Source organism: Cetorhinus maximus, chromosome 7 (genome assembly GCF_964194155.1).
Source record: "Cetorhinus maximus chromosome 7, sCetMax3.hap1.1, whole genome shotgun sequence".
Taxonomy (NCBI): Eukaryota; Metazoa; Chordata; class Chondrichthyes; order Lamniformes; family Cetorhinidae; genus Cetorhinus; species Cetorhinus maximus.
Window position 1 is genome coordinate 104869109 of NC_135885.1, and position 26978 is coordinate 104896086.

General features: G+C 44.7%; 1 protein-coding gene across 1 annotated transcript in view; it reads left to right on the forward strand.

The window, feature by feature from the left end:
• myo16 (myosin XVI) overlaps positions 1-26978 on the forward strand; it is a 654305-nt gene that overhangs the window by 340847 nt on the left and 286480 nt on the right. Inside the window, exons 13-15 of the mRNA XM_078544837.1 lie at positions 836-941; positions 16318-16435; positions 26258-26405. Of these exons, the coding sequence (XP_078400963.1) occupies positions 836-941; positions 16318-16435; positions 26258-26405 (372 nt within the window). The remainder of the gene's footprint in view (positions 1-835; positions 942-16317; positions 16436-26257; positions 26406-26978) is intronic.

The window sequence follows — 26978 nt, forward strand, 5'->3', positions numbered from 1 at the left end:
GCATCACTTGCAATCACATTCTCCTGTCCCTGACCATGAACCAAATCAGAAGTACCTAGTCTGAGGGGGTGTGAATGCATCCTGGAATGAAATGTCCAGGTAACTTTCCCCCTCCCTTATGCAGCACAGTGTCCTAAGTTCAGAATCCAGCTCATCGGCGCAGAGCCAAAGTTCCTCGAGCTGCAGATACTTACTGAAGATGTGGTTACCCTGGATCATACAAGTATCCATCAGCTCCCACATGCTACGGCTGCAACACATCACCTGCCTGCTGATTTTTTAAATAAAATTAATTACATTTAATGTTGATGATATTTCAAGAAATATCATTCAAATGTTATCTGTAGTTATATTGGGTAGTTTAAATAATTTAAGTTCTACTTTAATGCATTACTTATATTTCCCCGGTACCAGTTTAAACTACTACCCCTGTTTAGATGTATAAAAAGCTTTGGAGAGAAGGAGAAATACAATAATGAAGCAATTACTTGTACTGAACCTTCAATAGTCACCTTCAATAGTTTCGCTGATTTTGCTGTTTTGGAATTGAGTTCCAAATTGAGTGAAGCTGACCAGTGAAATGCAAGTTTTGATCCATGTCTCTCAGGCCAGTTTACATCTTATGCAGTTGGGATTCTGAAGGAGGCATCTATGTCACTGAGGGAGTTGAACTCCAGAGTGCAATCATAAGTTACTGAATGTGGAACTAAATTGAGAAGTTCCCATGTCATTTGTATTCAGCTGGGCTTCATTTAAACTTGATGCTCTTTTCAGTTTCTTCTATTGTATTTGGCTGTTAAGAAGGTTCAGGCTCTCCTTGTCTTTTGTTTTGCAGTGGTGAAACTGGATCAGGGAAGACAGAGGCCTGCAAACACATTGTAAAGCATCTGGCATGCAGAGCTAGGACTGCTGAGTGTATGCTTGAAGCAAAGATTAATCATGTAAGTAGCAAAGAATAATCAGTCGTTTGGCAAAAAAGCTCTTAAAATCTATTGCAGTAATAGGATTAAGGTAATGGTACTTTGTTGCTTACAACTTAATGGAACTAAAGCCAAAATATTCAGACTTGCCAATTGTTCTGAAATTGTGAAATTCTGTCCCCAGCGCAGCGCATCACTTGATGGGACACCCAGATTCAACAATACATTGCGGAGTTCACCTTGCAAATTTTGCAGCGCTCTTGATATCCAGCCTTTACTAGTAACCTGCACAAAGTGCATTTTGTAAATTATTTAGATTTTTACTCCTAGATTTAGATTAAGGTAACAACTTAATGCTGCCTTGTATTACACAGGAGGGGACTGTGTTCATGTGCTTTTAATCCTCTACTTCTCTGTCCTGAATACTGGAGGGATAGAATTGAAAAGTAGGGAAGTAATGCTGAGCCTCTATTGAACCTTGGTTAGACCACACTTAGAGTACGGTGCAGTCCTGGTTGTCATATTATAAAAAGGATAGAGAGGCACTGAAGAGGGTGCAGGGAAGATTTACAAGGATGATACCAGAAATATGTGTGTACACATGGAAAAACATGGAAAAGGATTGTCCAGCTGGGTCTCTTCTCTTGGGACTGTGCCCCAAACAGCCCACAGCTCCAGGTAACTGCAATATCAGGCAGCCCTGTTGGCCTCCAGGCCAGAATAAGATAGGTCGGTGGAGGCATGGTAGGGCGAGCTAGAGTCACAGTACCCAAGCTGATTTTGTGGAACTTGCTCCTTCCAGGACCCACAAGAAAAAAACAGAAACTTGCCTTTGGATCCTCTTTGGATGGTCCACCCACTTACATGACTGAGTTTAATATGAGAAAGCACATGGCTTAGACTGAGTAATACCTGTAGTCTTGTATATCTGTAAATAGTTATGTTCATACAAGAAACAATCATTGTTCAGACATCTATGTCTCTGGAACTGTTGCTTAGCCAGTCACAACCAACATACAACAACTTGCATCGACAATACTTAAGTGCAATGGCCAGAGTTCTTCTCCTGGCCCTCCAAGGATCATTTCCAGGGACCCCATTATGAAGGGTGCCATGAACTGCCCTTTTATTGGCAGGAAGCATCTGCCTCTGGGCATCGTCCATGCCCGAACCCAGCCCTGCACCCAAATGGAAGTCAAAAACTGCACAATGATCCCACCCATGCTTTTTCCAGATAAAAATTCAGTGCAAAAGGGTTTGAAAGGCAGACTCATGTTTTGGGTGTCGGGAAAGGACCCAACTCTCATTCCCCAAGTCCGAGACAAAAACCTGGCTGCTGCTGTCTGTTTTACTGTTCAGGTGAGAGCAGATGTCTCCAAAATGTTGATGCATGAAACATATCTGTTAAAGTGAATGGGAAGGAAGCAGCATTTAAATCAAAGCATCAACTTGAATTATTTATACAATGTAACAGGGATTATTTGCTGTGGTGTCAGTCCTTTGGCCGTTGCCGACCATCATAAGTTGGGGCCCAAACAAATTTCCATTCTAGCTACCCCACTGGGTGCTATACAAATAAAATTATTCTTTAAACCAATAGACATTGTTCAATCGTTATTTAAAATTTAAACACAGGCTGCAAAGTTGGTATGTAAGGAAGAGGGAGGGGGGAATAGTTTAAAAACTGCAAAAATAAATCTCATTGGGCTGAATTTTGCCCTTGACGGGCGGGTGGGCCCGACCGACTCGGCAGCGGGCGGGCAGCCGATCACCGCCACCGAAACGGGCCGTGCCGCCATTTTACGTGGGCGGGCCAATTAAGGCCTGCCCAGCGGGCTGCCCGACGGGAAGTGCTATGCGCTTCCTGTGCGGGCGGGGGGGGGGGGGGAGGGGAGTTCCCCAAATGCGAGAGTGCGTGCTTTCACGCATGCGCACAAAAGAGTGCACATCTCCCTGAGGCTAAGTGCTGCCTCAGGGAGGTTGCTGAAACTCTGTGAAACATTAAAAATAGAAAAATAAAAAAATCATTAACATGTCCCCCTCATGTGAAAATGTCACACGAGAAGGGACATGTTAATGAAATAAACAAAAACTTTATTGAACTTTTTAAATTCCGATATAAGACCTCATCCCGTCACTGGATGAGGTTTGATAAAGAATCACCTACCTGCCTGCCCATTGGGACTGTGCACTGAGCCGCAGTTCGCACGGGCACCTCAAAATCCTCATTAATTGGTGACTTAATGGCCTTAACAAGGCCTTTAATTAATGGCGGGCGGGCGCGCGTTGCGCTGCATAGCGCGCCCGCTGACTGAAACATCGCGATGCTGCACGCTGCTGTCAGGACACTCGCGCGACATTTTAAGCGCTGACGGGCGGGCTCCACCACCCTCACGCCAGCCAGAAGATTCAGCCCATTTTATTTTGCCAGTGACATTTCAGTTATAACTTCTGCACTACAAAGGGGAAACTTTTAACAAGGATGATATAATGCTTAAAATGGGATATGGGAAAAAGCAGACCGTTCTCCGTGTCCGCACTCCTGGGGTTTTTTCCTATTCATTCATTCTCAGGACATCACCGGCAATGCTGGCATTTATTGCCTATCCCTTTTGTCCCTGAGATGGTAGGGATGGGATGCCTTCTGGAATCGCTATAGTCTATCTAGTATTCTTCGTAGCAATCCAACTGAATCGCTTGCTGGGCTACATCAGAGGGGAATTAAGGCAGTGGGACTGGAATCACATGTAGATCAGACGAGGTAAGGAGGTCAGGTTATTTCTCTCTAAAAGTAATTCATGAGCCAGTTGAGTTTTTACAACAATCCAATATTTTCCTGGGGACTTTTATTGACACCAGGATTTTTATTTCCTGGTTCTTATTTCAACTAAATTCAGATTTTCAAACTGTTATTGCCAGATTTAAACTCATTTTATCTGGATCTATTAGTCCAGGCCTCTGGACCATTAGCCCAATAATTCACCCACTAGACTGCTGTATTGTTGCTCCTAATCAGGTATCAGAAAATCAAGGTAGAACTCAGCTGTGTCAGGTTTCAGGATGCAGCAACATAATCCAATGAGGAGAGGGGTTTTTTTTCTGTTCTACTCTGCCCCCAGTCCTAAATTTGGGAGCATATCTGAGGGGTGGTTTCCTGTCTCCAGGAAATCCTGGCAGATACGTCCCTCTTATGATCTGCAGTGAGCAGGCGTCTGCATCCTACAGGATTGTTGGGCAGAATTTAATGCTCCACCCGGGATTGTGTTGGGAGACTAGGGAGTGCATTCAATCGAGCAGGAAGGCATAGGTTCAAAAACCCATTACTTTCCCAACTCTACCCAATTAAGTCATGGGTTTGGAGGTTGAGGCTGGCCTTACCACCTCTAGGCCAATTGAGGCCCTTAGGTGGCCACTTAAGAGCCTCATCCACGTCGGGGTGGGGGTTAGGGAGGGCCCACACCACATGGGCAGCTGCCAGGTATACCCTGGCAGGCCTGCCTGCGAGCTAGGGAGCCCCTCCTGATTGAGCACCCAGCCAGCGCTAAGGGCTGCTCCCATGAGAAGATGCCTCCTCTGCCCTCCACGCCAATCCTCTTTTCCATCCCCCACCCTACATCGCCCAGGCCTGCCTGACTAGCCCCGGCGATGCCTCACCACTTATCTCTCCTCCTTGTTTTAAGCCTGCTGCAGTCCCAGCAATGTCCACCACTCTCATTGGTGCTGCTGGGTCTGACGAACTGCCGGCTTTTTGATTAGCCTGCAGTTCTTGGAGGCGCGGGATCCTCGTCCTGAAGGCACCAGAAACTCAAACAATAGACAGCTAACTGCCTGAATGAGACTTAATCACATTCAGACTCCCGGAAGTGGCCACAGCAGGGTTACCACCAGCTCTCTAGCCAGTGCACGGCGCCTGTTTAAATTCAGCCTGTTATGTGGGCTCCAGCAAGCAGAAATCAAACACCAATCAATCCCTCTATTTTAATAACCCTTTCCCAGAATCTGGAGTCTCAGTTTGTGTCTGCCTCCATTTGAAATGTAATACAACTTCCAGTTTTTATCGGTGTGTCAGTACCAACCCATTCACATTGGACGCTGCTGTATTTCTGTTAGTGCAATCTGTGTTGCCTATAACCTTTTCACTTAGCTAATAGAGCCATCTGCTGGAAGGCCAGCTGCATTACACCATTGTTTGATTCTAATGTGTAAAGAAACAACCTGCGTTTAAGTAGCATCTTATCACATTTTTCAGAAATATTCTAAACTATTTTACACTCAGTTAATTGTTTTGAAATAAAGTTAATCCTTGGTGCTTCCTCTGCCTCAGCTATGTTCCCCTTGGTGACCTAATTCGCTGAACTGTACGTCTCTACCATCTTTCTCGCCCCATGCAGTGCCTTTCAGCTGGCAAGCTGCTTTTCTAACATCCAAACTTAGTTAGTCTTAAACATCCAGCTAACTGCTAGGATAACTGAAAACATTGTTAAGACTCTTGATTGAAACATATAAGATCCTGAGGAATATGGAAAGGATGTTTCCTCTTGTGGGAGTGTCTAGGGGGTCACTGTTTAAAAATAAGAGGTCACCCATTTATGACAGAGATGAGAAGAAATTTTTTCTCTCAAAGGGTTGTGAGTCTTTGGAACTTCCTTCCTCAAAAGGTGGTGGGAAGCAGAGACTTTGAATATTTTTAAGGCAGGGGTAGATAGATCCTTGATAAACAAGGGGGTGAAAGGTTATCGGGGGTAGATAGGAATGTGGGGTTGAGGTTACAATCAGATCAGCCATGATCTTAAGGAATGGTGGAGCAGGTTTGAGGGGCTGAGTGGCTAATTCCAGCTCCTAATTTGTGTGTTCACGAAAGAGATGTATCTAAGCTTTTCGTCTTGCAATCATCAGGACGCTCGCAAGTATACCAATATAAGGGGGAAAACAACACTTGCCAACCACTCTCTTCACATACAGTATAAATTATTGTTTTCCCCTTATATTAGTACTCTTGCGAGTGCCCTGATAAGTGCAAGACAAAAAGCTTAGACATGTCTCTTTTTTCAGCAACATTCAAGCTCTGTACTACCAAATGACTATTAGTAACTATTTACTGTAGAACATAACTATGTACAGAAATACAAGACAGTAGGCTTCTTCAGTCCAAGCCATGAGCTGTCTCCTTCAGACTACAACCAGACAACTACTAGTTACGTGACTCCCCTTATATTATCATGTGGGTGGTACCGTTTCTCAGTCCCATGTTAACCCTTCCAAACCTGAACACCCTAACACTACACCTCCCTCTAAGCCTTCGTCCAAATATAAATTTAAATATACATGTTACCCCTTCTCGTCCCCTAAGTCTCTGTCTTCATAGGTTTAAACAGTCTGGAGGTTTCATGACTCTCCCTGATGGTGTTTTTTTGAAGCTTGGCGATTTGCTAGTCTCAATTTGGATTTCTTTGTTCTGACTTGGCTATTCTTCAGGAGGAGCTGCAACACTTTGGTATTTTGTTTGAGGCTCAACACTTGATCCTTTTCTTCCTCTCCTTGCAGTTGTAGTTTTCCCTATCAATAGATTCCCTTTCATGGTTGGATGTCATGGGCTTATCCTTTTCTTTACGTTGACTGTATTCCTCTCCCTTCTTCATTGCATCGACGCTGGTTCTTTTTAACAATTTCATCCCCCATGATCTGCCTTTAGTGCGGTGACTCTATGTATTCCTGATACCTGAAGCTTTGGGGAATCCTAGATTGTGGTCTCCTTTGATGAGGAAGGCATTTGATTAATGTCTTGCTGTCACTCCAATTGCAATAACCCCGATGTGGTAGGAAGGTTAGCATCCTCCAACATAGAAGAGGTGGACCTTATCTGATGCAGTTTTGTTTCTAGTGCTGAAGCCATTAAGTTATTTGCACCCTGGGCCACCGGTTCTGGTGAATGGATTGATGTGGATGCACTTACTAAGGGGTCAATATTGACAGATGAATGCGAGATTATACCAGCAACTCCTAACACCTGATTTTTGACTCCGATCCTCTCTGACAATCCGCCAAGTGATGAAGAGTCATGGTCATCGCGTTCAGGTAGTCATTGATCCAGCTGGTCTGTTTTCTCTTTGGGCTGAAAAATGAAATTAAATCGATAGCAAGAAATGATGTAGGGTCAGGTAATGTAGAATCTGTGTGGGTAGAGTTGAGGAACCGCAAAGGTAAAAAAACCATAATGGGAGTTATGTACAGGCCTCCGAACAGTAGTCAGGATGTGGGGCACAAGATACACCAGGAGATAGAAAAGGTGTGTAAGAAAGGCAAGGTTACAGTGATCATGGGGGATTTCAAATATGTAGGTAGACTGGGAAAATCAGGTTGGTAGTGGATCCCAAGAAAAGGAATTTGTGGAATGTCTACGAGATGGCTTTTTGGAGCAGCTTATGGTGGAGCCCACTAGGAAACAGGCAATTCTAGATTTAGTGATGTGTAATGAGGCAGATATGATAAGGGAGCTTAAGGTGAAGGAACCCTTAGGAGGAAGTGACCGTAACATGAGAGAATTTACCCTGCAATTTGAGAGGTAAAAGCTAGAATCAGATGTAACGGTATTACAGTTGAATAAAGGCAACTACAGAGGCATGAGGGAGGAGCTGGCCAGAATTGACTGGGAGATGAGCCTAGCAGGAAAGGCAGTGGAACAGCAATGGCAGGAGTTTCTGGGAGTAATTTGGGAGACACAGCAAAAATTAATCTCTAGGAAGAAGAAGCATACTAAAGAGAGGACGAGGCAACCATGGCTGACAAGGGAAGTCAGGGACAGCATAAAAGCTAAAGAGAAAGCATACAATGCGGCGAAGAGCAGCGGGAAACCAGGGGATTGGGAAGCCTACAAAGACCAACAGAGGACAACTAAAAAACAAATAAGGAGGGAGAAGATTAAATATGAGGGTAAACTAGCCAGTAATATAAAAGAAGATTGCAACAGTTTTTTTTAGATATATGAAGGGTAAGAGAGAGGCAAAAGTGGACATTGGGCCGCTGGAAAATGACGCTGGGGAAGTAGTAGTGGGGAACAAAGATATGGCGGAGGAACTGAATAGGTGCTTTGCATCAGTCTTCACAGTGGAAGACACAAGTAACATCTCCAAAGTTCAAGAGAGTTGGGGGGCAGAGGTGAGTATGGTGGCCATTACCAAGGAGAAGGTGCTAGGAAAACTGATAGGTCTGAAGGTGGATAAATCACCTGGACCAGATGGATTACACCCCAGAGTTCTGAAGGAGATAGCTGAAGAGATAGTGGAGGTGTTAGTGGTGATCTTTCAGGAATCACTCAAGTCAGGGAGGGTCCCAGAGGACTGGAAAATCGCTAATGTAACCCCCCTGTTTAAGAAGGGAGTGAGGCAAAAGACGGGAAATTACAGGCCGATTAGCCTGACATCGGTCATTGGTAAGATTTTAGAGTCCATTATTAAGGATGAGATTTCAGAATACTTGGAAGTGCACGGTAAAATCGGGCAAAGTCAGCATGGTTTCATCAAGGGGAGGTCATGCCTGACAAATCTGTTAGAATTCTTTGAGAAGGTAATGAGTAGGTTAGACAAAGGAGAGCCAATGGATGTTATCTACTTGGACTTCCAGAAGGCCTTTGACAAGGTGCCGCACAGGAGGCTGCTCAGTAAGATAAGAGCCCATGGTGTTAGAGGCAAGGTACTAGCGTGGAAAGAAGATTGGCTGTCTGGCAGGAGGCAGAGAGTGGGGATAAGGGGGTCCTTCTCAGGATGGCGGCCGGTGACTAGTGGAGTTCCGCAGGGGTCAGTGTTGGGACCACAACTTTTCACTTTATACATTAATGATCTAGATGAAGGAACTAAGGCATCCTGGCTAAGTTTGCAGATGACACAAAGATAGGTGGAGGAACAGGTAGTATTGAGGAGGAGGGGAGGCTGCAGAAGGATTTGGACAGGTTAGGAGAATGGGCAAAGAAGTGGCAGATGGAATACAACGTGGGGAAGTGTGAGGTCATGCACTTTGGTAGGAAGAATAGAGGCATAGACTATTTTCTAAATGGGTTGAGAATTCAGAAGTCTGGAGTGCAAAGGGACTTGGGAGTCCTAGTCCAGAATTCTCTTAATTTAACTTGCAGGTTGAGTCGGTAGTTAGGAAGGCAAATGCAATGTTGGCATTTATTTCGAGAGGACTAGAATATAAAAGCAGGGATGTGCTTCTGAGGCTTTATAAGGCTCTGGTCAGACCACGTTTAGAATATTGTGAGCAATTTTGGGCCCCATATCTCAGGAAGGATGTGCTGGCCCTGGAGAGGGTCCAGAGGAGGTTCACGAGAATGATCCCAGGAATGAAAGGCTTAACATATGAGGAACGGTTGAGGACTCTGGGTCTATACTCGATGGAGTTTAGAAGGATGAGGGAAGATGTTTCCATTAGTAGGAGAGACTAGGACCTGAGGGCACAGCCTCAGAGTAAAGGGAAGACCTTTTAGAACAGAGATGAGGAGAAACTTCTTTAGCCAGAGAGTGGTGAATCTATGGAATTCAATGCCACAGAAGGCAGTGGAGGCCAGGTCATTGAGTGTATTTAAGACGGAGATAGATAGGTTCTTGATTGGTAAGGGGATCAAAGGTTACGGGGAGAAGGCGGGAGAATGGGGTTGAGAAACTTATCAGCCACGATTGAATGGCGGAGCAGACTCGATGGGCCGAATGGCCTAATTTCTGCTCCTATGTCTAATGGTCTTATAGTCTTATGGTCACCTTCATCTGTTTGGAAAAGGTTTGGATTAGCTGCCTCACCAAAGAGTGTCAAATTCTGTACTGAAATCCCAGTCGAGTTCATCAGCATTGTTAAATGGTTTGAGAGTCTCCAACTTGGTATACTCATTGACTCTCTATTCCTTGATGTCTTCCACTGTTTTGATGAGGTTGAGGGCAACACAGGTGTCTCAGCTCAGGAGGGAAAATTCCTGATTGCAAATCACATACAGCATTTCTAGTATCTGCTTATTCCTGTATTGGAACAGTTCTAGAAACATGTCTATGTAGTCTGATCCCTCCTGGGCCATATAATGATGTGTCTCTTCCATAGCCAGAAGTTGGCTAGCCACAGTTCTCTACTGGACAGGACCATCACACTTGCTCCTGTGTCTAATTTAAAATTAGTAATGTGTCCATTGTTGCATATGTCGACATTCCAGAAGGTATATCTGAAATCTTTAATCTCACCTAGGAAGCATTGTTGTTCTTTGTCTTGGTGCGATTCTTCTATTTTGTTGTTGGCTTTTTGTGTGAAAATTCTCTGCACGTTTAGAGGTTTTTGGCCTGCACATTTTCCCAAAGTGTCCCAGTCTTTTATAGTGGAAGCATTCCGCCGTGCTTGCAGGACACTATTCAGGCCTGTGAGGCTTTATGGTGCCTCGGCACTGGCATGAATAACCACCATCTTCAATTTTAATTGCATACAATATTCTTTGTCCTGGAGCATCTTTCACATTTCGTTGTTTAATGAGCTGTACCATCATTGGGTTTTTCTGTACCATGGCTTATCTTCCCCTCTCAATATGGTTCTATTTTGCTGAGGAACCTCAGATCGTCTGGTCTCTCCATCCTTCCTCTCTGCTGTCTGGCTGCAGCACAGGTCTCCCTACCTGGCAGCTAACCAGGCATTCAATCGAGCTGGACACCAGCTGGGAAACAGATTTATTTATATAATGAGGACCTACCATTGTAGGTAGCAGGACTCGTGCATTACCCACATTTCTGGGTTTTCCAGGCTCTCCAAAACTGCACCCCTTCCCCCACACCCTTCCCTGCTCCTTCCCACTCCTTGCTCTCATCCCTATATATACATCAGAGCCAATGGCAGAGTTAAAATTTTAATTGAGAGAGTTTAGGTAGTCCACTACTTGGTGTGTGTAGAGCCATAGTTAGACTCCATCTAGAGCACTGTGTTCAGTTCTGGTCTCCACATCACAGGCAGGTTATATTAACCATAGAGAAGGTGCCATGTAGATTCACCAGAATGCTACCTGAGCTAAAAGGGTTAAATTATGTGGAGACTTTGCATAAACTTGTCTTGTATTCCTTTGAGTGTAGATGTGGTTAAAATATGAAAAGGGTGCAGTAGGTGGATGAAGAGAAATAACTTCTTCTGATGGGGGAATCCAGAACTAGGGGGGAATAACCTAAAATTACAGCCAGGCCATTCAATTGTGAAATCAGGAACCATTTCTTCACACAAAGTGTAGGAGAAATCTGTAACAGTCTCTCTCAGAAATCTTTGAAACTTTCAGAAGTGAGATTAATCACTTTTTGTTAAGTATCAAAGGATATGGAGTAAATGGTGAATAAATACTGTCCAAGTACAGCTCAGCCATGATCTAATTTATTGATGGATCATCCTTGAGGACCGAAAAACCTACCCCTGTTCTGAAGTTCATATCTTTTATGTCTTGAGCCTGAGTTCAGTAGTCAAGTAAACTCAAATTGTATGCCTTCATGTACACTTATTGGTTGATGCTCACTATCAATAACAGAGAGAGACCGACATAAAAATAAACTATGATTGCTTATTGCAACAGAAGGCAGAGCACTAAATCCTTGCACACTCCCACAATCACCTCCAGCTCTAGACTTACAGTTAACCTGTAGCCCATGCTGTACAGTGATTGGTCAGTACTGACACATGGTTAGTCCACTTGCATTCTATTAAAGGTACATGGTACTCCACTTTACCATAGTATCACTGCATCAATTTCAGGCTTTAAAGAAATCGTTTATAGGCCGTAACTTCCAGTGGAGTGACAATTGAGTCAGATTGCCACTCTGCTCGTAATTACTTAACCTGAAATCCTATCTCTTCCGACCTTCTGACTCAGGCCAGGCAGGACCTGTACAGTGCAGTGGGTTCCTGAGGCCTACAGTCAAGCTCATCGGAAGGTAAGTAAGCCACACCCCCTTTTCTCATGACGTGAGCTGCCGCAAAGCAGGTAAGTTTAAAAGTCCAGTCACTTTCACAAGCCAGGGAGAAGGTAAGTGTATAAGTAAGTGGGTAGGATTTGGGGGGGGCTCGGGGGTTGGGTCAGGTCAGGCCTTGGGGTGGAGGGTGGTAGGGGCAGGCCTGGACGGGGGGCTAGGGGTCGGGTCGAACCGGGCCTGGAGTGGGAAGGGTCGGGCCGGGCCTGAGAGGAGTGGTTGGGTTGGGTTGGGCTGGGCTGGGCTGGGGAGGGATTCGAGTTGATGGCTCAGGTCAGGTCAGGCCATCAGAACCATCGGAAGTTTGCAATCCCTGTGCAGAAACATTGCCCAAAGGAATTTTGAACTTCCCAGTCAATTGACATGCAATCCCTACCTAGGAACTTCCTGGTGTAGGGTGGGCGTGTGTTGGTGTCCTCACTACCTTTGAGGTAACCCCCCCAAGATACACCGCCCTGGAGCTCAGAGGTTATGACCCTATTTTTTTTCCCAAGTAACAGAACAAAGAACAAAGAAAAGTACAGCATAGGAACAGGCCCTTCGGCCCTCCAAGCCTGCGCCGATCATATTGCCCATCAAACTAAAACATTTTGCACTTCCGGGGTCCGTATCCCTCTATTCCCATCCTATTCATGTATTTGTCAAGCTGCCTCTTAAACACCACTATCGTACCACCTCCTCCGGCAGCGAATTCCAGACACTCACTACCCTCTGCGTAAAAAACTTGCCCCACACATCTCCTCTAAAGTTTTCTCCTCTCATCTTAAATCTACGTCCCCTAGTAATTGACTCTTCCACCCTGGGAAAAAGCTTCTGACTATCTACTCTGTCCATGCCACTTATAATTTTGTAAACTTCTATCAAGTCGCCCCTCAATCTCCGTCGCTGTCGTGAAAACAATCCGAGTTTCTCCAACCTCTCCTCATAGCTAATAACCTCCAGACCAGGCAGCATCCTGGTAAACCTCCTCTGCAACCTCTCCAATGCCTCCATAACCTTCTGGTAATGTGGCGACCAGAATTGCACGCAATATTCCAAGTGTGGCCTAACCAAGGTTCTATACAGCTACAGCATGACTTCCCAGTTTCTATACTCAATAACCCTGCCGATGAAGGCAAGCATGCCATATGCCTTCCTGACAACCTTATCCACCTGCGTTGCCACTTTCAGTGACCTGTGGACCTGTACAACCAGATCCCTCTGCCCATCGATGCACTTAAGGGTTTTGCCATTTACCGTATAATTCCTACCTGTATCAGACCTTCCAAAATGCATTACCTCGCATTTGTAGGGATTAAACTCCATCTGCCATTTTTCCGGCCAAGTCTCCAACCGATCTATATCCCATTGTATCCTTTGACAATCCTCTGCACTATCTGCAACTCCTCCAACCTTAGTGTCATCTGCAAACTTACTAATTAGCCCAGTTACATTTTCCTCCAAATCATTTACGTATACTACAAACAACAAAGGTCCCAGCACTGATCCCTGCAGAACACCACTAGTCACAGCTCTCCACTCAGAAAAGCACCCTTCCACTGCTACCCTCTGTCTTCTATGACCAAGCCAATTCTGTATCCATCTTGCCAGCTCACCTCTGATCCCGTGTGACTTTACCTTCTGTACCACTCAGCTATGAGGGACCTTGTCAAAGGCCTTACTGAAATCCATGTAGATAACATCCACTGCCCTTCCATCGTTGATCATCTTTGTCACTTCCTCGAAAAACTTGATCAAGTTAGTGAGACATGACCTCCCCTTCACAAAACCATGCTGCCTCTCACTAATATGCCCATTTGCTTCCATATGGTAGTAAATCCTGTCACGAGGAATCTTCTCCAATAAATTCCCTACCACTGACGTAAGGCTCACCGGCCTGTAATTTCCTGGGTTATCCCTGCTACCCTTCTTAAACAATGGAACAACATTGGCCATTTTCCAGTCCTCTGGGACCTCACCCGTAGCCAGTGAGAATACAAAGATTTCTGTCAAGGCCCCAGCAATCTCCTCCCTTGCCTCCCTCAGTACTCTGGGGTAGATCCCATCTGGCCCTGGGGACTTATCCACCTTAATATTCTTCAAGACACCTAACACCTCTTTTTAATCTCAACATGATCCAGGCTATCTACACACTCTTCCTTAGACAAATCGACCGCTAAGTCCTTCTCTTTGGTGAATACTGATGAGAAGTATTCATTTAGTATCTCTTCCATTTCTTCTGGCTCCACACAGAGATTCCCACCTCTTTCCCTGAGTGGGCCTACCCTTTCCCTGGCTACCCTCTTGCTTTTTACATATGCATAAAAGGCCTTGGGATTTTCCTTAATCCAGGTTGCCAATGACTTTTCATGACCCCTTTTAGCCCTCCTGACTCCTTGTTTAACTTTCTTCCTACTTTCTTTATATTCTCCATGGGCTTCATCTGTTCCCAGCCTTCTAGCCCTTACGAATGCTTCCCTTTTCTTTTTGAATAATCTCACAATATCCTTCATTATCCGAGGTTCCTGAAACTTGCCATACTTATCCTTCATCCTAGCAGGAACATGCCGGTCCTGAATTCTTATCAACTGACGTTTGAAAGCCCCCCACATGTCAGTTGTTGATTTGCCCTCAAACATCCGCCTCCAGTCTAGATTCCTCAGTTCCTGCCTAATATTGTTATAATTAGCTTTCCCCCAATTAAGCACCTTAACCCGAGGACTTCTGTTATCCTTATCCACCAGTACCTTGAAACTTACTGAATTATGGTCACTTTTCCCGAAATGCTCCCCTACTGAAACTTCAACCGCCTGGCTGGGTTCATTCCCTAATATCAGGTCCAGTATTGCCCCTTCCCTAGTTGGACTATCTACATATTGTCTCAGGAAGCCCTCCTGGATGCACCTTACAAATTCTGCACCATCCAAACCCCTAGCACAAAGTGATTCCCAGTCAATATAGGGAAAGTTAAAATCACCCACCACAACAACCCTATTGCTTTTACATCTTTCCAAAATCTGCCTACATAACTGTTCCTCAATCTCCCACTGGCAATTGGGAGGCCTATAGTAAAACCACAACATTGTGACTGCACCCTTCCTATTCCGGAGCTCTACCCATATTGTCTTGCTGCATGACCGAGGTGTCCTCCTGTCGTACAGCTGTGATATTCTCCTTAACCAGCAGTGCAACTCCCCCACCTCTTCTACATCCCTCTCTATCCTGCCTGAAACATCTAAATCCTGGAACGTTTATCTGCCAATCCTGTCCATCTTTCAACCAAGTCTCTGTAATAGCAATAACATCATAGTCCCAAGTACTAATCCAAGCTTTAAGCTCATCTGCCTTGCCTGTTATACTTCTCGCATTGAAACAAATGCATTTCAGACCCCCAGTCCCACTGTGTTCAGTAATTTCTCCCTGCCTGCTCTTCCTCTTAGTCCTACTGGCCATATTCACTAGTTCCCAGTCATTTATTTCTCCTGCTGACCTATTGCTCTGGTTCCCACACCCCTGCCATACTAGTTTAAACCCTCCCGAGTGACACTAGCAAACCTCACAGCCAGGATATTGGTGCCCCTCCAGTTTAGATGTAACCCATCCTTCTTGTACAGGTCCCACCTGCCCCGGAAGAGATCCCAATGATACAGATATCGGAAACCCTCCCTCCTACACCATCTGTTTAGCCACATGTTTAGCTGCACTATCTTCCTATTTCTAGCCTCACTGGCACGTGGCACAGGGAGTAATCATGAGATTACAACCCTAGAGGTCCTGTTTTTTAACTTTCTGCCTAACTCCCTGAACTCCCGCTGCAGGACCTCGTCACTCTTCCTGCCTATGTCATTAGTACCAATGTGTACCACGACCTCTGGCTGTTCTCCCTCCCCCTTCAGAATGTCCCGTACCCGATCAGAGACATCCTGGACCCTGGCACCAGGGAGGCAACATACCATCCTGGTGTCTCTTTCACGACCACAGAAGCACCTATCTGACCCCCTGACTATAGAGTCCCCTAACAGATTGCATCGTACTGCGAAAGAAGAAAGCAATATATTTCCCCTCTCCAATTAAAGCGTCCAACTGTAAACCACAGATTCCAGAATTCAGTAGAGCTTCATTTATCCTAAAATAAAATCCAGTTGGACAATGAAAGCTCTGACTGAAAATAAGCCTCCTAATTTTGATAGGTGACCTGTTAAACCAGTAATTTTTTTATTAATGAATAAAAATTACCCAGAGTAGTCTTCAGGTTGAGTGATGTTATTATCACTTATATTTTCAGTGTACTTAAACTGAAGAATTACAATGCTATAATACTGTAGGTAAGAATAGATTCATTAATTCATACTGAAATAAGTTTTCATGTCAGTCTTGCAGTAACAAGGAATATAAAGTTTACATCACAGTTCTGATGCTACCTTGTGTTTTGATGAGCATTTTTCTTCTAGGTGAGCTGTGTATTGGAATCTTTCGGTCATGCAAAAACGACACTGAATGAAACTTCCAGTCGATATATAAAGTACCTAGGATTGCAGTTCAGTGAAAACAACAGGGCTTTAACTGGAGGTAAGGCTTTTTGTGAAACCGGTTATGTAATTTCACGAAATTGCACTCCTGGAGTAGAGATTCCAGAAATGCAAACCACAAATTTGAGAGAATATTCCTCACCATTTCCTGGTCATTCATAACTTCTGGGTTGAAATAGTTCCGCGTGCCTAGTTCAGACTAACACCAACTAGCAGTGACCATTCAAAATCTGTTTGGTTTTGTGATCTGAATTCCACATCAGATATGTGGAGCCCAATGAGACTATCAGTGACTTTGTGAAAACATTCTAGGACTAGATTTTGCTGGTGCAGCTCTGTTCCTGAAATCATTTGTAATAGAGAATTATCACCAAGCCAAATTTGAAGTCCCTTTCCTCTTTTAAATAAGCATCTTACAAGTTAACTGCCAGGTACCTGAAGTGGAATGCAGGCATCATGGGTAGAACTAAATCTACAACTCCCCTCCTCTCCTTTCCTTCTTTCTCTACTCTCTCCTCTTCTCCCCCTGTTCACATTCTCTCCTCCCTCTTCCCTCTCCCTTATTCACACTCTTCTCCTCTTTTCACCATGCCCCTAGCATCACTGGAACAGTGGGCACCAAATTCACTTCATTACCACCAAGCATTCAGTGCTCCTTTACCAGACAATCAATGAAAACAGATGGGCTGCCTGTGTTTGATGTTCTCCTGCTCTCCCTTTCCCAGCCACTTTTAATTACTATAATGACCTGATGGCGTAGTCAGTACGTGGCAAATGAATGGCACCAGCTGTATGTTACACTTCTTCTTACCTTGGACTTTTTATGGCTTTTATATTTGGTGTTCTGTCAAGCAACTATGGAAAAAGTGCAGTGGCTTCTATAGAGCTGCTGGGACCCTTGTGCATAGGGGTAGCAACTGTAATAAAAGCAAAATATTGCAGATGCTGGAGATCTGAAATAAAAACAGAGTGCTGCAAAAGCTCAGCAGGTCTGGCAGCACCTGTGGAGAGCAAAACAGAGTTAATATTTCAAGTCCAATGTGACTTCTTCAGAACTTCAGAACAACTTTGGAAGTTTGTCGGGGTAACAACTTTGTAGCTCCTTGACCAATCAGAATAGTTAATTCAATGCTAAATCAGTTACAGGAATAGAAATAAAGAGAGGGAAAGAAAGATGGGATTATTAGAGGAATAAAAGAGGCAGAAAGAAAAAAGTTAAGGCATTTAAATATGTTTTTAAATCTCCAACAATAATTAATATCTGAAGGAATGAGACTCCACAATTATTAACTTTAATTTTCAGTGCCAGACAGGTTGCTTTTTAGTAATCAATACTTATCATGTCATTAGAAGTATATTTAACCTGGAATGAACATGCCCAAACTTTTTCTAGTAAATTTAGTTTGAATTTTTCAGGACTACAGCATCTTCATGCTGCTCAATTTATGTGAAAGATAGGTCCCTTGGCAAGATAATTTTATGACGCAAATTCTAGAGGAGCAGGGCATCTTAGGCAGCAGTTTCCTGCTTTATGTGTTTGCACATGTGCAATCGCTGAAAGTTGCTGACTATTTAAAAGTCAATAATGATGAGCTTTGTGAGCTTCAACATAATTTATTTTGTAAAATACAGTCTCTTGTAATTTGCTTCACGTTTTAGCACAAGAAAGTGAAATTGCATCAGCCAACTGCATACCACCTCCCACCTTCTCTAAAAAAAAGTGTAACTATTTTTCATTGCTTGTTCTCCTTCCCCCCTCTCTTGGAAGTTGGAAAAGAGATCCATCAGCTGTGGTCAGGGATGGGAAGCCTAGTTTCTCCTCTCTGAATCAGGGACACTGAGGGCAATTTCTGTGACCATAATTAAGAATGATTGAATCAGAACAGAAGAGGGGTCAGACCTGAGACCTTCTGGTCTGTGTGGATTAGCTGCTTATGAATAAACAGACTGAGTCATCAGGGAAGCTTATTGATAGGTGTACACATCTTTCTGATTCCATTCATGCAGAGAAGCTGCTTATCTGTTCCTGAATGGCCTTGGAGGAATGTGCAGAGTTAGCAAATCATTTATTGTGCCAGTTTCAATAATGCTATATGTGCTGCAACTATAATAGAGGGATTTAAATCCACTTATGGCAGATCAAGAAATGTAAGGTCCAGATTTTCGTCCCCAGGTTGGGTTCACTGAGTCGGGAGATTTCCCGGCTTAGTGAACCCGAGCTTTAAAAATGCCCACCTGCACGTTGGATTTTCGGTTGGGGGAAGGGAGGATGCGGGCTGGAACAGGAGTCAGGGTGGGCGACCCCGGAAGGTGAGGAGGTGGGCTGGGCGCAAGGCCTGCCTCTGTGCTCCGGCATTGTTCTTAAATAAATAAATAATAATAATAAAAAGTCCCTCAAACTTCACCCCACACACTCCCTCTGCCCCATCCATGTCAACCTATGCCAACCTACGCCCCCACCCACCCCCATGGCACCCATACCCCCATGCCAACTTAGTGCCAACCCATGTCACCCATCCACCACTCTTTGTCCTTCCCATTCATGCCAACTCACCTAGTATCTTTGGACTGTTCCTTGTCAGCTTTGGCACTTCCAGGATAACTTTGACAGGTTTGACAGATGGACAGCTCTTTAGCAGTTCTCTAACAGCTAGACAACTATTTGACAGCTTGACAGTTCCAATGAGTTTGTGAATTAAAAAAAATGGGTAGTCATGTTCTCTTTTAACAATCCCAAAGGGTGCCTTACATCTTCCAAAGGGGTACCTTACCACTCTAAAGGGACTTAGAATTTTATTAGAATATTACTTTAACAAAAAAAATTACAACCACATGAAAGGCGTTTCCTTAAAATGTCCAAGAGCTAAGAATTTGTATGTGTATATGTAGCCCCCTTTTAATTTATGACTAATTCAATTTAAAAAATAATCCAGCAGACAAGATTTAGTCTTAAACGAAATAAAGGTTAGTTTATTATCAAAACTACTGCTGAAAGTTACTTAGGGAAAAGTGATGAAGATATTAACTAAAATACAGATGCAAAGTTTAAAAGAAAATAAGGATAAAAACATACTTAAAAGATGAGATTTCAAATCACTCTCCATGAGATAACATTGCAGACCCTTTGCTTGAATTCCTTCTTTCCGAATTGAAGGGGTTGAAATTTATGTTCAGTTTAGCAGCTGTGATGACATCAGTAGTTGACTATTTGGAAGTTAGCGTTTTCAGGTGGACTCAACAGGTCAGCATATTTTTGGGAGAAAGAGGAGGTTTCCTATTCCTCACTAATTCTGTGATTATGTCCTTGCAGATTGATTGGACTCTTTTGGCAGAATAGCAGTTACTTTCATAATACCTTCCTTTTTGTCCTCCCTTGGCCAAGGACTCTCTCTGATGTTGTTTCTCAGAGTTATTCCTAGGGATTCTGCACTCAGAATGGCTGATCTCATATATAGTTCCAAAACTTTAAATGGTTGCTATGTTAATTTTGATGAAGCATTGTTCCACCGGGCAAAGAAGTTAGTTATATTGAGGTCCTTTGAAGCCCTGTCCTGTCCCTCAGAAGCAAAAGGGTTTTTTCACACCTTTTAGAATTCAGGACATCACTGGAGGTGCATTGTTAAAGACTCTTCATAGCCAGTTCTAGAGGTGAGCCTGACAAGGTTCGAATAAACACCAGAAGACGCCGAGTTGTCTGTCCATACATCCATTTTAAAAAAGGCTCTTAAACTAAATGTAAAGTTTTGAAAACAGAAATGTGCCTTAAAACTGTTGTCCTTAAAATCTCTAATATCATAATTACAAACAAAAGAGCTTACATTTTTAGAGAATCCTCCCATATTTTAAATGATGCCCCAAAGCAAATCATACCCAATAATTTGTTTTGATATGTAGTCACTGTTATAATGTAGGGAACTTCCTCAGCCAATTTGCTATGGCTGCCACAAATTGTAATGAGATAAATGGCCAGAAACACTAGGCAGAATTTTGCCCTTGATGGGCGGGCGGGCCCGACCGACTCGGTGGAAGGTGGGCAGCCGATCGCCGCCGCCGAAACGGGCCCCGCTGCCATTTTGAGTGGGTGGGCCAATTAAGGCCCGCCGAGCGGGCTGCCCGACGGGAAGTGCTATGCGCTTCCTGTGCAGGGGGGCAGGGATTCCCCAACTGTCAGAGTGCGATCTTTCATGCATGCGCACAAAAGAGCGCACATCTCCCTGAGACTAAGTGCTGCCTCAGGGAGATCGCTGAAAGTTTTATAAACTTCAAAAATAGAAAAATAAAAAAATTATTAACATGTCCCCCTCATGTGACAATGTCACACGAGATGGGACATGTTAATAAATATCACATAAACTTTATTAAAGTTTTTTAAAACAGACATGAAACTTCATCCTGCCGGTGGATGAGGTTTCATGTTTTTTCAGAAGCCCGCTGGGGCTCCTGGCCTGCCCACCAACCTTAAGGTTGGACGGGCAGGGCCTTTAATTGGCTTAATTATCCTGTCAATGGCCTCAATTAGCCATTGACAGTTCGGCGGGCAGACAGCTGATGGCACTGTCCGCCCGCCTTCCTGAATATTTAAATGGGGCGGGATGACATCGGGGGTTCCTCCTGACGACATCCTGTGGCATTTTTGCGTCGGTGAGCGGGCCCTGCCCCCAGCTCGCTAACGGAAAAATTCTGCCCACCGTTTTTGATTGTGTTGGTTGAGGGATAAATGTTGATCAGGGCAGTGGGAGAACTCACCTACCTTTCCTCAAATCATGCCATGGGCTTCACTTTAACATCTCATCTAAAAGGCAGCACCTTTGACAATTGCAACACTAATTTATATTCACCTATATTTTGGCCTGAATTTAACGTTTACCGTGCAGGCGTGCAACAGTCACGACATAAATGGGGCGTGATGACGTTGGGAGGACTTCCCGATATTGCAATCAGAAGTGAGCCTGCTGCCAATTAAAGGGCCAATTAAGGCCATTTAAAGAGCAATACACCCCAATTTTGAGTGGCTCGTGTGCTTTTACGCTTGGCGCATGGGCCAATCGGGCAGGCCAGCTTCACAATTATTAATCATTCTAGATCCAGGGTTAGATTAAAGGCCCAGAAGATTGGGGAGAGGTGAGGAGTTAGGAGCATTGTAGTGAGTTGGGAATGTATGGATTATAATTCATTTTTGGAATAATTTTGTTCATCTGGATAATTCTAGGAGGGTTAAATCTTTGCAGAGGCTTTCTGCAGACAAGCCGCTTCATTGTTCAAACCTGTGCAACCACAAGGTCTGACATGGGGTATTTTGTACTTTGCTGGTTGGATCTGCTCAGAAGAGGAGGGGGCAAGAAAGGAGAGGAGGCCAGTTGCCTTCAGGCACTGTGCTAGAGTCTGCCCTCAGGACTGAGAGCCACAGCCAGAAGGGGTCGAGGGCTAGCAGGCATTGCAAGGGAGAAGGGTCAGGAGAAGGCCAATACCCAGCTGGGAACGTATGCAGGCTGAGATCTTGCTACCTGGACATGACAGAAGTGCAGCGCCGAAGTGGGCACCACCTCTCCAGAGAATCAGTCACCTCAATATGTGACATGATCGGCCCCAAGATAGCCTCAAATTGTGTAGGTGGCCACCCAATGCCAGCGCTCTGAAGGCAACAGTAGCCCTGAACTTTTATGCCTTGGGGTCATTCCAGGAGTCTGTGGGAGATCTCTGCGGAGTCTCACAACCCGCTATGCACAGCTGCATCAATTTGATGACAGATGCTTTGTTCCAAAGGGTGAACACCTTCATTCAGTACAAGACAGGTGAGGTCAGCCAGGTAGAGCGAGCCAGAGGTTTCACTATAATAGTAGGATTTTCAAAAATTCAGGGAGCCATTGACTGCACACACGTGCCCATCAAGGCACCTGCAGGGTAGCCGGGTGCCTTTGTGAATAGAAAGGATTTCCACTGTCTGAAAGTTCAGATTGTGTGCGATCACCAGCATGAGATCCTGCAGGTTTGTGCCAGGTATCCTGGAAACTGCCATGATGTGGACATCCTGGTCGGAATTTTATGACCTCGTTGCGGCAGGGACAGGGCCGTAAAATGTGGCCAGCCATTCTAAGCTTCATTGACTTCAGTGGGAACGTCAAATCACCCTGCCTTAAAATTCCGCCCCTTGTGTCACTCCCAGCTGCCAAGGCTCTTCATAGACCCAGCACGGTTGGATGGCTGGCTGCTAGGGACAAAGGCTACCCGCTCAAAAGGTGGCTGATGACATTGCTCAGACACCCAAGGACACCAGCAGAGGAGAGGTACAACTGGAGTCATGCCTCCACATGGGCAATCATTGAGAGGACAATAGGCCTACTCAAAATGAGGTTCCACTGCCTGGACCACTCAGGGGGATCTCTGCAGTATTCTCCCAAATGTGTTTCTCTTATTGTAGTAGTCTGCTGTGCCCTACACAATCTGGCTCTCGCAAGGTGGGAGCTTACAGAGGGTGAAGGCAGTGATGTTGTTCCAGAGGACGCTGATGATGTATCTAGTGCTGAATCTGAGGAAGAGCCTGATCAGCCCCAAGGTGATAAGCAAGACCCAGCAATGAGGATGCTTCTGGGAGCCAGGGAGACCAGGGAGGCCCTGTTTCAGAGGACTTTCCATCAGTACTCCAAAGCTAGGAGTTAAAATGATCGCAAGCAGACTGCCACCTTACTGCTCGGGGCTGCTCCTGCTCCATGACAGATGCTTTGTTCCAAAGGGTGAACACCTTCATTCAGTACAAGAAAGGTGAGGTCAGCCAGGTAGAGTGAGCCAGAGGTTTCACTGTAATAGTAGGATTTCCTGACACCATCCTCTCATGTCCCTCCCGCTGAAATAAATTTTGCAGCCCAGGCCTCCTCCCTAACAATTGCATAAGCACAATAAGGCCATTTGACCTGATGTCACATTTTAATAGTGGTTTATAACATATACATACACCATTACATCAGTGTCAATGAGAAGCGATTCACCCATATAACCCCTTCTGTGATCATAGGGACTTTTAGTGACATAGTGTCATAGTGATTTCCGCTTATGAGTGCTCTGTCTTGGTGCTTCCCCATTGCCAGCAGCTGCGTTGGAGGCAGGCTGCTGACTCTGATGACCCATTGACCTTGATGACTTTGGCGGCCGTCCTCTGGTGTCTGGGGCCTGTGTGTGCCCTGACTGGCTCGGAGAGTCCAGCTCCATGGCTGGATAGTCCTCAGTCATCGTGGCCTCCTTAGATGTGATGGTCACTGTCAGGGGGGCGGAGGAGCTCCTGCCATCATCAGGAGCATCTTGAGAGGGGCCCCCAGATGCAGATCATCTACCAACATGAAGTTTTTTTGAACCTCCTTGCTCACCAGAAATGGACAGGAAGGCAGCAGAGTCACTAAGTGCCTCACCCATCTCTCATATTGGCAGTGATCTACTGAGGTCACTGCCAGTGTGTGAACTTGCAGGTCTGAACGCAACCCCAGAAACTCCTGATTGAGTTCCTGGAGGTGCCTCTCCATGAGAGTTGACGCTCCCTCTCTGGGGGATACTGTGTGCTCAGAGCTCTGGGTCAACGCATGGACTCCTCCAATACAGAGACCATGACACGCAGACCCTTAGGGATCTCTGCCAGGTATTCACATGCATCCTGCTGGATATCCAAACCTTGTTGCCTAATAGATGATTCCAAAGGCTCATCATGTGCCTCAGGCTCAGCATCGCCCTAGTCTCCAGCAATCCTCCAAATGTTGGTGCCGTGGGGATTGTCTGCCTCCGCCATGACATGCCTTCACTAGTGTGCATTACCACCTGCCCTGAGCTGCCCATGACCACCAACATGCCTGTATCTGCTCTGGTGCATGGTGCAGAGAGAGGATTGACAAGGGTGCATCTGGCTGTAGATCAACCTCTGATGTAAAGGGAGGGTCCTCCGGGCCCTTCTGTGGTTTGAAGGCTGTTCCATCTGAGGGAGGGAGAACACATGAAAGTCTCGAGTGGCGTTAATAACTTAGAGTGCATGAATTCTAGTAGCTTCTCAGAATGGACATCTAGCTAAGCAAAGACTTCTGAGTGGATGGGCTTAGGGGATTAGTTGATTCCACCTGTCAGTCTTACAACTGCAGTCCTACATCTCTCATACCTTTCCCCAATCTCTTCCATGTCCACTGGACTCTTGACCCCCTCCGAAACCCCTGCCTCTCCGCGACCAGTGGACCTGGCTCCAAGTTCACAAGCTATCTCCAGGATCTGCTGCTCTGCCTGACTTAGCAACAACAGATTAGGAACACCACCACTTGTTCATCCTCACTCCTATACATTGTGACCTTTTTCTCCTGTAAGGACAATAGTGCTTTCATTAATCCCCCCTCTACATACCACAACATTCCATCCTCCCACCCCCCCAAGCCCATAGTCGCAGGTTTAGGTGTCCATTACATTGTAGCACTTCACTCTTACATGCATGCTTGCTAACCTACCTACTCACATGCGGTCTTTAAAGGCACAGGAAGATGTGCCAAGTGAAGCTGAGGGCTTCACACTCGGGAGCCCCAACAAGTGCTGTCACACACAAACACATCTCTGTACGGTTACATGTGGCTTAATGCTCACCCTGACAGAGCGCAGAAGGTCATTGAACCTCTTCCTGTACTGCATCCAGGTCGTTCTGACTATATCATGGCCATTGACCAGAGTTTCCACCTCCGCCCATGTCTTCTTAGTTAAGTGTGGAGGCCTCCTCTTTCCTCCTTGTGGCAACAATATCTCCTGACATGCACTCACAGCCTCATATAGAACCCGCAGGCTGTCATCCGAAAAGTGGGGGGCCGATTGGCTTCAGCCATTTCCTATATGCCTGGCATGGTTTCCAGGTCCAGAAGACATTGCTAGTGTTCCAGCCACATTTTCCTGCAAAGAATATAAACACAGTTCTCTGTCCCTATAAAGATTATAGCACCTCTCTGAAGCAGATCCTCAACACATATCAGCCATCAGGGAACTCCTTTTCAACTCCCCCAGCCACAGGTACATTTTTCCGGGCCCACCACCCCCCGGCAACGTTGAGCCTCTCTCAGCACACGGTTCACGCTGGCTGGCAGTTGATTTTCCATCCAGCGCGTAATCACTGTCAAGAGCCAATCACATCTGCTTCCGGTACTGCTGATCGCGCTTGCCCAAGACTCTAAAATTCAGGCCTAAATCCTGGATTAGGGTTTTAGCTTTTGATCTTCAGTTTCAAAGGGAAGACATAAGAACATAAGAACAACAACTAACTTTGCCAAGGTTCTCTTTGGTTCAACATTATAAATCACTAAAGTTTTCATTGGTGAATATCATGTGGAAGACTAAACTATTTCACTTTACATATTTCATACATCTCTATGAAGCTTTGTCCATTGATATGAATGTGTTGTAGTGTGCTTCCAAGATACACAATGCCATATTCTTCTGATTTGTTCAAAATAAATTTATCTTATGCAGCTTTGCCAGGCTTCAGAAAGAGTTGATTCCACTTTCCCAGCAGGGAGCAGCATTTATAGGGATTGTATGGTGGGAAATCATGGATGCACAACCAGTGCTTTTCCATCCATTAAAGTTAATGGGTTGAAGGGTCATGTTCCTCTTTGAGTAACTTTGAGGGAACATGGAGTGTGCCCTCTTTTATAGCAAGAATAAAATCATCATGGGTAATTTTGTATAATGCTTAACTAAAGCAAAACAAAGTAAGTTATAAAATAAATACATTGTTATTGCATGATAAGTTTGTATACTTATTGCAAGTTTTCAATAATAATAGGATTCCATAGTTAGTAAAACCTTGTTGAAAGATGTGACAGTGTTCTGATAAGTTAACAAATTATTCTTCTTCCAGCCAGAGTTTATACCTACTGTTTAGAGAAGTCTCGTCTTGTCTCTCGACCACCTAACCAGTACAATTTTAATATTTTTTACCTGATGATTGATGGCCTGTCAACTGAGGAGAAGTGTGCTTTGTACCTCAGCAATCTTTCTACACACAGGTATGTGCTATCATGTATTCTTTCTAAATAGACTGAGATCATGTTGCATATACATGTATATACTAGCAGATTGCAGTACTCATGGTGAGCCAGTGGAGGCACTATTTATTACAATAAGGGCGTTATCTGATAATGGGAAATATGACAGAAAAAAGTGAATTGTATATATACTTGAAAAGGAAAGCGGTTGGTACTATAGGCTTAGGCATAGAGCAGAGTATAAATTACATATTTCCATTTAACACTGCCCGAAAATTGTAGGACCGCCTGCCCAACTATCTAGTGATTGGAAGGTCTCCAGGTTCCAATGGCAGGCTGAAGATATTAGGGGAAACATCACTTCTGATTCACTCCACTCTAGAAGTTTATACTTCAATTCCATACTCTGGCTGTTGAGCATTCCAGATCAGCGATTCAAATTAAACTTGAAGCAGCTGTGTAATAAATTGAATCCAATATTACTGTGTGCTACATCCTTCAGTGAGATTGCAATCCATTCTACAGACCTGAAGAGCCCACTTCAGCATGGAAACCAAAAATAACATCAAACGTATGGTCAAAAAGTGCATTCTG